Below are 12,681 nucleotides of genomic sequence, written 5' to 3' on the forward strand. Positions count from 1 at the left end.
TCTGGACCCCTGGGTCGAGAGCCCGCTGCTCTTGGGGGCCTAAAATAATGCACATCCTGGGACGATGTGGCAAGCCTCCTCCCCCAGGATGGGATGGGTAGGGTCCACGAAGGGGTAGCTTCAAAGGCTTGCCATCTTAGTGAGCTTCCCCTGGTCACTTACTGCTTTCAGCAACTGTTCCCCACTGGGTCTGAACCCTACTTTGGGCGGGGATAACCGGTGGGAAAAACAAGTGAGGAAGAGTGGTGCCCACCTCTGCCAACTCCACCCCTCATGTGGGGAGGCGAGGTGAAGCACAACTCTCAGTCCCCGCCAACTTGCAGATGGGGGGACCCAGCCAACCAGGGAAAGGCTTATGCCCCCTCCCACTGGAGGGTGGCATAATAGGGGGTGTACCCACCCCAAGTAAGGGACCCATTGCTCCCAACCTTTTACCCACCTGTAACTCCCCTAAATCAAGTATTTAGGGACACCCTGAACCTTCATTCCTCAGACTAGAAACTGCAAGAAGAAAAGAAGAAGGACCGAACAGCTGTGCTGAAGCTAACAAGAGGAGGACGGCCACTGACTTGGCTCCAGCCCTAGCGGTCTGTCCCCACCTCGAACCTTCTCCAGTGAAATCCCGGTGTGTCCTGCAGCCATCAATCTTGAGAAACCCAGAGAACATGCCTGCCTTCAATCCCAAAGACTCTGTCTCCTAAAACACCGGATTTGTTCAAACATCAGACTCCAGTTCCGCAAGGATCTGCAAGTTTGCACCACTCTGCACCCGACACCCACGGCCCGAGTTCGAGTGGCCCCACACCAAGAGGAGGTCTCCCAGGCGATCTTGACCCAAGATCCGGTGACCCCTGACCTGCCTCAAGCTTCCATCCCGATGCCTTCAGCCTCAAGCCAGAAGGTCCCCCCAACTGGAGCTGGTAAAGAAATCTGACCCTAAAAGGTACCCCATGCAACCGACGCCTAACGGCCTTGGGTGGTCCAACCGACGGAGCATTACCAACCCCTAACATCCCAACTTACCTCTCCAAGTGGTGGTCGCACCCAGAAGACCTTCGTCCCCGAGCCTGCAGTGCTTTTGCAAACCTTGAGAATAGTGCTGCTGAGAGTGCAACTTTTGTGCTGGCCTAAACCCCCATTTGCCCTGAGCTTAAGTCCAGAAGCTTTACTCCCACAACCCAGTGTCCTGCTCATCAACAACCACCACCTGACCACCCTAGTTCTACTAGCAGCACTACACTGTAGCTTCATGCAGTATACTTTGAACTACACGCGCAAATGACATTCTGCACAGTTCCAGTTATGATAAAATAAGTATCTTTATATGCTAAAGAACATATAATACTTTCCCAAAAATGAAACTGAAAAATTAGCAAGCAGTGAGAGAGGTGACGAGTTTGGGATCCTCCCAAACCTAGGGGGAGTACCAAGCAGATGCCTTGAAAACAAGCACATCTTATTGAACGATTCAGTGGTGGTCCCATCCTCTTAGGACTACCCCAAGCATAGTTATTCGCAAAAGATATTCCCAACGAAGGCCCTGCAAAGCATTATGGTATGAGATTAGCAGTGGGCATTGAATATTATATAGTATCCGATATCCAAATAATTCTACAAAGAGCTGCAGTTCAACTGGTGGTTACTAGATGTACCTCAAAAGCTACCTGGCCTTTGATGTGCTAGCCAGAGACGCCCGCTATCCTGACGAAGCCCCACTTTAGGCAGCAGAAGAATTTGTCGTCAGGATAGGTATGTCCCTTCTCTGCTATGACCACTCTTAAGGCGTCCTGGACCGAGGTTACCCCCTCCTCCCTAAAGGAGAGTAGCCTATTGCCTACCATCTACCAGTTCCTGTAACGTCCCTAAATTCAGTATTTATGGGTGCCCCTGAACCTTGATCCTCAATCTATGAAGGAGGACGATGAAGAAGGCGCCGTGCAGCAAAGCCTGAATACGCTCACTGTCTTGGCCCCAGCCCCACCGGAGTGTCTCCAGCCTAAAGGACTTGCAAAGAAGATGATGCCTGTCCTGTAGCCAGCGACTTCCAGAAACCCAAGGAAGACTGTGACTCTTCAACAAAGACCAGGGGGCATATTATCAAGGGGTTTATCTCCGCTTTTTTGGCTTTAAAAGCCAAGAAAGCGGAGATAAAATGATCTCCCTATTACCTAGCTGTCGCTAACACCAGTTAGCTACAGCTAGTAGGAGATAGCGACCATCTTGGGCCCAACTTTGCATGTCAGTGATATTTATCACTAATGACATGCAAAGTGGGGGTGCCAAGATGTTAGCGACTGGAAACAGTCGCTAACATCGCTATCTCCTATTACCAACTTTTGGAGATATTCGTGCTAAACGCGAATATCTCCAAAAGCTAACACCTGCCCTGAGCAGTTCTTAGCCATGTTATCCAATGGGGGGTGGATAACATGGCTAAGAGCATTAGCTCGCTAATGCATGAATATCGCTGACTTTTCAGCAATATTCATGCATTGCGGCCGATTTTTATTGCATTTGCGATAAACCTTGGTAATACCAAGGTTTATCTGCGATAAAAATTGCCGCAGCTCAGCTGTAAATTTTTGTCTATAACCAAGCAATAGCGATAATTATCGCTATTGCTTGGTAATATGTCCCCAGATCTCCTAATGACAGTGACCCTGCCAGAAAGAAACCTATTAGAAGAACTTTGGATCCAATTGGAACCGCGTCTCCTGCCCACCCTGCACCCGACGCCCACGGCCCAAGCCTGAGTGGCTCACCTGTTCGGTGAAGTCTCCACAACAATCCTGACCTCGACTTCATCCATGGCTCAGCTCTCCTGTACTCCAAAGAGGTGCTTGCAGCCTCTTCACAAAAAGTCCAGCTAACCGCGACAAGATCCGGTAAAAAAACATCCGACACCAAAAGGCACTCCTGCATCCTTAGTCTCCCGACCTATAGGATCCCAGTCGATGGTGACCAGGTGTCCAGCGACATCTCAACTTAACTGCACAGCCTGGCTTCTTCTGTTTAGGAGCTGACCTGGGTCTTTCAAAATAATGGATACTCCATTTGAACCTATTTACAACGCTCTTTGCAGTATCTGTCTTGGAAGGTCTTTACAGTTTCTATCACCTCCACACAGAGTTAATAAATTGCCCTCCCTCTATCCCTCATCCCCCTCTATCTATCTCTTGTCCTCCCTCTATCTCTCACTCTTCCTCTATCTATCTTTGGCGCGAGACCGGACAAAGGATAGGGGGTGTAACCACCCCCCTTCCTGGTCCCACCCATGGGAGGGACCTAGTGATAGTGCAGCCCCCTTTAGCAGGATAAAGTTAGGAGCTGGTCCCATTCCAGATTAGATTAACCCTGAACTGAAATCCTACAAGAAGAAACTCTGGACTTCGTCTTTCTACACAGAAGACTGAAGAAATCTCCCTTGTGGGTAAGGATTGTCCACCCTGCACAAGCAGGCACCATCAAGCGTCCAGCGGCTTCATTTTGTCGTCTTCCCTCGAGGATCCAGACTTCAGAGCCCGACGAGACCCGGATTTCCAGACCTCTCCGACCTCAACTCAAATTTGCAGCACAGTTGAGATCCGTGGGTGCGACGAGACACTTGGGACCGGCCATCTTGGAGAAACTGCACTTTGCTTCCAGGACGACTTCTGAGGTAACCTCGACGAAGTGCTTTGGGGATTGAGAAGCCCCAGCCCCGAGCAGCTCCTGCACCGAAGACCAGCCCTCCAGCATCCACGAGATCTGCGTGGGGCCCTTCTGCCTGTTTGCTGCTCAACGCATTGTCTGGTCACTTGCTGGCTGGCTAGTGGCCTCCTAGACGACGATCCACAACATCAACACTGCTGGTCTGGTTGCTCCAGACTGGCCCTTGCTTCCCTGCAAAGGAGAAGCACCCCGACCCTCCTGGTCCGCACCAGACGTCTTTTCCACTCACCGCGTGGGTTGCCTTTGCCAAGGCCTGTTGACACCGAATCCGGAACCAACACCACCGACAGCGAGAGCCTATGTGGGACAGCTCGTGCCTCCATCCTGGTCATCAAAGACACCACCTGGTCCACGTGGCTGCAGAGTCGAGCGTCCACTCTTCACCTGATCGCGACCACAGCATCTGGTTCCTTCCTGGTTCCACTCCAGTCACTGGCTAGTGACTTTGAACATTGTCCCCTCTGCTTTCAGGTCTTCAGCATCTCTGATCCACACTTGGATCACACCGGACATCTTCCTCCTGGTGGCCTGCAGCATCTTTTCTTTCAGGCTCCTTAGACTTCAACGCAGAAACCCGACACGACTTCGCACCTATGCACCCGCAGCCCGTGGGTGAGGTAACAAGACCATTTCGGTGCTCAAGGGTGGATTGACTCTTCTAGTGTCCAGTTTCACAGTCGTTTTAGTCCTAACTAGTCAGGATTGTCCGTACTCACCTTTTTCTTGAACTGTACTGTCCACAGACGTTGTTACGCATCTCGCGTGTGAGTTCACACTCTGCACACGCATTCCGTAGGCCTCCGATTACTTACCTAAAGTTAGGATAGTGTAGTCCCAGCGATCCTACAGCCTCTGGGCAGCTCCATTCCTTCTATTGACTTCCTTATACCACTTGTTTAGTATATGGTTTGTTGCGCCCCTAGGGCAACATTGTAACTTGTGCAACTTAACTTATTTTTTCTTAAGAGTCTTGTCATGTGCTTAGCCCTCTGATCTCATAAAGATTTCAGAGGTGTTTGTTAGTTAATAAATATCTTGTTTATTTTCATAACTACCTGTGTGGTGTCCTTTCATTTGGTATTCAAGATGTTATATTTGGTAAAACAGCTGGCTTCACATGCCAAAAGAGTTTAGCCTAAGACTGCTTTGTCCATGCTACCATTAGGATAGCTGGTCTATAAGGTTGACTTACAACCAATCACCATAAGGGTTGTTTGGACTGATACAAGGTGATCACTAGAACTAGTGAGCATCATATATCAGGCCAACTTCTCACAATATGACTTTCAGCAGGGCCCCATTAACAATTTGGTGAATTTTGCTCCCATGTCTAGACAAATGGGCAAAGATGTCTCTTCAATTTAGATTATGCATTTAGAGGTACATAACAGATTTGTGTTCTCACGCTTGTCATTTGAGCTTATGCAAACATATGCTGAATCCAATAGTCATTTATAGTCAAAAGGGAAAGTCAGCCAATTGCAGTTTCGTACAATATCATTTAAAAAAAACAGCTCATCTGCGTTATTATTGTCCATAGTGAAAGACAAATGGAAGTCTCGTAAACTGAGACCAACAAAGAGAATGCAAGCTACAATTCCATTTTGAGGGCATTTGTATGTCTTCGTATAAATGAAACTAGGATTTAATTGTCAGGGGACATCTTATGGTCACCTTTTTTGAGGTGGTTAAATAACTGCCCACTAATCAACATCTGATTAACATATTGAAATTATGTTTTGTGGTACTTTATGTTTTTGTGCTGTACAAAGTTTAAAGAAATGTAGTATTCCGTGCCAGGTATCATGAACAAGACAAATCTGTTCTTGACCTTTCCATCTAGCAATGAGAATGATATAATAACAAACTACAGCACAGAAGACATTAAGAAAGCTTCCATCACCCTCATCCGCAAACTCTTCCTACTGATGCATAATTTGGGATCCCTACCCAACGAAGCCTTGCTTACCATGAAGCTGTTTTATTACGATGAAGGTCAGTAGATTCATGAAAAATTTAGAAAACAAATGTGTTGTCTGATTCTTTACTCAGTTACTTCTATTTCTGTATTTTATTGATGATAAAAGTTCCATTGAGCTTATATTGAGATAGGAGTGCTACGCTTTTCAAGAAAATAATCCCTGGCAGGCTAGTGATAAAAACAAAAGTTACTAACCTTTAATTCTGCTTATCCTCCAGGGTACTCCTCTGGAAATTCATCAGCACTTAATAGCCCCAGCCATGCGCGGCGATCCCAGAGCACTTAGAAAAAAATGCATATATGTATATTTAACTTTCTACAATATTACCCTACATGTATATTTGTAGTCCCTAAACAGTCTAAACAGGCTAAATTTCATTTCGTTTTCATTTAAAAAAAGAAGCCAATTACATAAAATGAGTCACTGAGTCTTCCAAAAGAGACGATTGAAAATGTCCCCAATTTTTTTTTATGTTTACATTTCTTTATTGTTTTGCACAAAAGAGAAACAGAGTAATATAGACAAGGTTGTTACGCAATTTGAGGCATATCTAATTCCGCTCTTGTCAGAATAAAGGAATGCTATAACGAGGTATCCCCAAAACTCACCACACCCTCCAAAATCATGCCCCCCGGTATCTGGTATGTATGTGTAGGTGTTATAGTTGCGTCTACGTTGTGGCTTGTGGAGGCTCAATAAGCCTCAGGAGTCTCAGGTATGTGGGGCATGTTAGATTTCGAAATTTGAACGTGAGTAAAGATATGAATGGTTTCCAAAGTTTCTGAAATATGGAACCGTGGGGCATATTATCAAGCCAGGGCGATAAAATTATTGCCGCTTTATCAGCAGGAAACTGCAGATAAAGTGGCGATAATGGGCTTGATAATATGCTCTATGGAATTCCAATCGAAGCTCATGTTAGATGTCCTTCACATTTAACATGGGCTTCAATGGGAATTCCATAGAGCATATTATCAAGCCCATTATCGCCACTTTATCAGCAGTTTCCTGCCGATAAAGCAGCAATAATTTTATCGCCCAGGCTTGATAATTTGCCCCCCTGATTGTAGAGGGATAAAGAGGTACATTCCATGCCCAGTCTATACCATAAACCAATGTAGCCACCCCACATGGGTAGGGAGCCTCCCTGACTCCCAATGAGACAATATGTTCTGGAGAGTCGCTCCCAATCCCAGCCCAATTTGGCGTCCTCTGTGTGATTTAATTTGAAATGTAAGGACATTGTGTAGGCCTAGAAGGGTGTAAACTGGGAACCAGGGTAGCTGTGTGTCGAGGTGGGCATCTATATCAGCTGTAAGTAGTGATTTTAGGGCAGTCCCAGAGCAAGTGAGTTGATGTACCCAAAGAGCTGAGGTAAGTAACTTGTTTTCTTCCCTACACTGTCCAATAACTGCAAATAGCATCTTACACAGTGCCAGGTATGATAACATAAGTATCTCTATCTTTATCTTTATATGCTAAAGAGAATACATGCATTGAAACCCTTTCATGATGCGTTTGCATTTGACTCGTGAGGGACATCTAGTAACGACCAGTTGAACTGCAGCTTGATGTATGAATAATTTCAGTGACTTTGCATTTGACTCATGAGGGAAATGCAACTAGTTGAACTGCAGCTCTTTGTAGAAGTATTTTGATATTGGATACTATAATATTCACTGCTAATCTCGTCCCATTATGCCTTGCAGGGCCTTTGGTTGGGATTGTTTTTTTTGCCAATAACTGTGCTTGGGGTGGTCCTAAGAGGATGGGACCACCACTGATGTTCAACAATATGTGCTTTTTGTTTATGCTGTTTGTGTTCAAGGCATCTCCTTGGTCATCCCCCTAGGTTAGGGGGGACCCCAAAATCATCATCTCGCTCATTGCCTAATAATCTTTCAAAAAGTTCACTTTTGTTGTTTGGTTATATGCTTTTTAGCATGTAAAAGTGCTTTATCAAAGCTTCTGAAGTTGTTGCTGATTTAACTGCTAGTACTATGCCCAGGGTTAATTCTCCTCCCCACCCCCCAAGCAGTTGTTAATACCACCTTTATTAAAGTAACTCCTCTCTAGTTTTCTGGTAGGCTCCCTTTGCCTTTCATTTTGAATTGCATTAAAAGACTAAATCAGCAAGAAGGTTTTGCAGTTTTTGTTGTGAGCAAGATGGTAACTACTTGTCTTTTGTGATGGCGAGAACAGAGTGGGCAAATGGTGCATTTTCAAGTAAATGTGAGAAAACAAGAAGGTTAATAAAACAATTGTGAAAGTGCAGTTATTACATTAATGAAGAGATGTTGTATACCATAATTAGCTGCTTATTCAGTATAACCCCAGAGCTTCATAACATTGGTGGAGTTTTTTGAGGGTGGGGTAGAAGGGTGGGGGTACATGCATAACAAAGTTCTGCTGGCTAGCAGATAGTCGATTTTTGTCAATGGTGTGTGTTATTACAAAGCAAAACAATATCACCATTTTCATGTGACAGAAATAGTTATTGTGTCCCAGAATGGGATGTTGAGTGGACCAGGAAGCATCGCCACCAGGCAGCTACCCTGCACCCCTGCCCTGGCTGGCACATGAAGGAGATACATAACATGTTGATCTGATGGTGGAACAGAATGGGCAGTGGTTCGACTTGAAACAGTGGAGGAAGGGGAGGGAGGACTTCCTGTCTGTGCCCAGACAAGACCCCGCCAAACCCCAACCCTGGATGGAACACCCTATCATGAAGGAGCTGAGCTCCCAACCACCCCTCACATGGACACGTGACTTGTTTGCACCTTGGAGGGTCCGGGCGGGGTCAATGGGTACAGGGCATGCCTGAGTTTATGAGCTGACAGTAAATCACGTAATAGGTGAGTGAGTCCGAAATCCTCTCGCTGAAAAGAAGGGTAGACTGTTTAAGTGTAATAATTTGTGTCATTGCTGTAGGTACAGTAACAATAATTGCGTAACCCTCGACTGAGCTACGTCCCCTGGTCATACGCTGTGACCAGGGGACGTAGCTCAGTCGAGGTTTACGCAATTATTGTTACTGTCGAAAGGGTACTCTGAAGGAGGGTACACCCTGGGGCACGCAACAACTTCAAACTTAAGGAGATACGGAGTGCAAGTAAGATAAAATCATTGCTGTAGGTACGACAGCTGTAGCCTCGGGTGAAACATCGAAGCAGGGTACCCTCACCACTGTTTACCCCACGTTGAATGAAGGCTTTCTTTTTCCATTAGGGCTTCTGAGACGTTGGGTGCATGTAGCGCATATTAGAGATCGATCATTAAGGATTAGCTCGGCGCTACATAAACTTGGTAGAAAGAGCTGAATGCCACAAATTGCGCCCATGCCCCTCACAAATGCCCTCCCAAAGGCTGAGGCCGATCGAGTGTCCACGGGTACAAGCTAGCTCTGTTGCCAGTCCTGTTCACAAAGTGCCAGGTGCCAGCCTGGCCCTTCACTGCGGGCTAGGGAGCACCTTTTCTGGGAGGGTTGGGGGCCAAGAGAAGCTGGGTGAGATGCACTGGATGGGGAGGATGGAGCAAGTGGAAAGGGGGGTCATGTGCAAGGCATAAAATGGAGTTGTAATATATGAGCACAGCCCCTAAAATATGACCCTATTAGTTTTCCACTGCAAGCCTCACTCGGAGGCTGAAGAAACAGGAGCGAGGAATAAGAAGAGGGTTTGTAGGAGATGGACAGGGATGATGGTGTGGGGAAATAAGCATAGGAAGCATGCATCGGAAGAAGGATAGTTAAGAGGGAGTGCAGAGCAAAGGGACGGAGGGCTATAGAAAGGATGAGAAAAAGCAGGTATTATCCAGTATTATGGGTGTCTTGCATAGATTCACATGCCTGAACCTTTCCCCGTCGTCGAGACGGGAGTCTCCGGTATATAGAAAAGCAATGTCCCATGGACATATATAGAGAAAAATAGGCCTAAGGGCCTCACCTTAGTAGCCTATCTGTGTCCTTATGTAAAAAGTACCAAACTCCTGAAGAGAGCCAATCAGCTAGCACCTCCCTCTAGAACATTCCTGTCAGGAGCCTCAGTCTCTTAGATTTTCTACCGCACGTTGTGCTAGGAAGTCTCCACCTGAGTTCTCCTCAGGTTTACTTGTTTTAGCTACTTTCTTCACAATTTTGGATTACTTTCATCAAAATCTGGCTGTGGCTGACCCTCGGAAGAGGGGTCTCTTCAGAGCTTGTGCTTCTTGTAATGAGAAAAGATTACATATTGAGGATCAGCACAAGACTGTCTGTATCCGGATCATTCGCCAAAGGAATGCAACATTTGTAGAACATTCTCTACAAAAATGCTCAAGGACAGAGAAGGACGACTTTTAATCTGGCTGAACAAACTTAAGATCAGAGACAACTTGGAGTCTTCAGAGGAAGTGAGATTGCTTCTGTCTCCTCTAAATTATCCTTGAAGAGGCCAAGGGTTGCTTCCCCTAGCCCTACAGACGCTCCTCCTAAGAAGACTGCTAAAAAGTCTTCAGAGGCTAAATATTCAGCGTCTGACAAGGAAGTTCCTGCATCCAGGAAGCTAGCACCGTCGTCGACGACGACATCGTCGACGCTATCGTCAGCGCAAAAGAAGACTGTGTCTCCTGTCCATGTTTCCACTTCGATGACAACAGTGTCAACGACGACGGCGTCGTTGGCGTATTCATCGTCGACGAAGACTACTCCATCGTCGTCGGCGGGTAAGCCTATGTCGTTGATTATTCTCATTAAAAACCAGTCGTCGACGCTCAAAATCTCGTCGACGACGTTTTCGACGATGTCAGTGTCGACGACGAAGCCAAGGAGGTCGACGCCTTTGCCGACGACGAAGAAGACACCGTCGGCGGTGACGCCGTCGACGAAGGTTGCATCGGTGCAGTTGCCGTCGACGAGGGCGCCGACGACGACATCATTGACGATACTGTGGAAGCAGTCAGAGATGGTTCCACCGGCAACGGGAAGTGTGGCTACTACGCCGTCGACGACCCTACCGTCGTCGGTCCCAGTTTTGACAGATGAGGATGGTCTACAACAAACCTCACAAAAAGTAAAGACCGTAAAAAAGGCGCTTACACCAGATTTAACGTCTCCGATTGGGTGCAAAAATTGCCACCATCTTGTCTTCTACAGCATGAAGACTCAGATGAGGAACAGGACATGCAAGCTACGAGTCCATCTCACCTGGTGGTGAAGTGCCAAAGCACTGACGTTGAGGTCAATGAGGTGGAGATTACACAAGAACATACTGTTCAATCACAGGTCCAGTCGCAAATCACACCAATGGTATGCCTACCAGCGTCCGTAGTATCAGACTTAAGGTTTTTGATCCAGGACTACAAACAACGGTTTCCAGATTCTTCCACCCCACAGGCAGCGGGACCGGTTCCATCAACAGCTAAGGTGACTGCGTCTGCACATGCTAGACCACCGCCCTTAGTGTCCCGTCAGGAAAGGGAACCAGTACAAGTTCTTCCGTCTTCTGACGATGAGGAGGTAGAACAAGAAGAGGGTGAGGTCCAATCCGATCACGGGGACGATGTGGACTATATAGCTTCTTCTCCAGCCTCGCCTTAGCCCGCAAGCTCAAATTGACCACCTGCAGACATAGGAGGGTTCCACAATCTGGTAGAGAGAGCGGCCAAAAGGTTCCATATGACTATGGAATCTCAGGAAACAGACTGTTTTCTTTATGATTTTAGAGACCCAATTAAGAAGACAACCAGATCCATTCCCATTATCGATCACATATGGGAGCAGGGTCTGCAATTAATGCAAACACCAGCCTCAGTATCGGCGGTTGTGCCAAGGCTGGATAAGAAGTACAAAGCCCCATCAACGGCACCAGCTTGCCTTTCAGGTCACCCCAAGCCGGATTTGATGGTCACTCAGGCGGCGCAGAAAAATGCTAGGAACCCATCCTCGCAGGTGACAGCTCCACCAAATAAGGAGGGCAGGAAGCTGGACAGCATTGGAAAACGGTTCTCTACCACCTCAGCCAGGACAGTGAAAGTGGCAAATTCAATTGCACTGTTAGGACGGTATAATAGGCAGTTGTGGGCTGACATTGCTGCTTGCTGTGTGTGTGTCTCTCTCCTCCTGAGGCGGAAGCCGGGAGGTTGCTTTGTGATTATACTGCTTTCCTCTACCCTCTCCCTATTGTACCACGGAATTCTCGCTTTTTAAAAATATTTTAACATTATTTTAAACTTACCTGCACTTGCACTTTGCCTCGATTTAGGAGCGCACTGTGCTTCATTTCCCTCTTCATTCCCGCATTTTGGGCCAGTTCGCAGCCGATTGAGGTGCTGAGTCGGCCGGTCCCGGGGATCATTTTACAGCGGCCATTTTGGATACGGAGGAAGCGCTTTGCTTAACCCAGCTTTAAGTATAAAAGGGGCATTCCCTGCTTGGTTCTTTCTTGCTGTGTGTGTGTCTCTCTCCTCCTGAGGCGGAAGCGGGGAGGTTGCTTTGTGAATATACTGCTTTCCTCTACCCTCTCCCTATTGTGCCACGGAATTCTCGCTTTTTAAAAATATTTTAACATTATTTTAAACTTACCTGCACTTGCACTTTGCCTCGATTTAGGAGCGCACTGTGCTTCATTTCCCTCTTCATTCCCGCATTTTGGGCCAGTTCGCAGTCGATTGAGGTGCTGAGTCGGCCGGTCCCGGGGATCATTTTACAGCGGCCATTTTGGATGTGGAGGAAGCGCTTTGCTTAGTCCAGCGCTAAGTATAAAAGGGACGTAGATGGCTCCGCGCAGCGGACGCGGGCAGCGGACGCGCCGGAGTCGCGCCAGAGTCCTGCCCGTCTGCGCCCGTCCGCGCCTGTTTGTCGCCTCTCGCCAGGGCCCCTGGTGAAACTAGGAAAGGTGCACTTATGTATTCTAGGCAAGACTTACTAACTCTCAAATGTCTGAAAGTTGAATGTACTAAACTCAACCTTTCACGTAGCAAAGCTCGTCTTACCTGCCCTTGTAGCTTT

The 12,681-nt window shown here is 47.1% G+C and overlaps 1 protein-coding gene across 1 annotated transcript in view; it reads left to right on the top strand.

The window, feature by feature from the left end:
* The window catches only part of LOC147746868 (HORMA domain-containing protein 1-like), a 1,271,881-nt gene that overhangs the window by 1,159,850 nt on the left and 99,350 nt on the right, over positions 1-12,681 (top strand). The window contains exon 9 of the mRNA XM_086925061.1: positions 5,555-5,706. Coding sequence (XP_086781187.1) covers positions 5,555-5,706 — 152 coding nt within the window. The remainder of the gene's footprint in view (positions 1-5,554; positions 5,707-12,681) is intronic.

This window comes from Lissotriton vulgaris, chromosome 1_1 (genome assembly GCF_964263255.1).
Source record: "Lissotriton vulgaris chromosome 1_1, aLisVul1.2, whole genome shotgun sequence".
Classification (NCBI taxonomy): Eukaryota; Metazoa; Chordata; class Amphibia; order Caudata; family Salamandridae; genus Lissotriton; species Lissotriton vulgaris.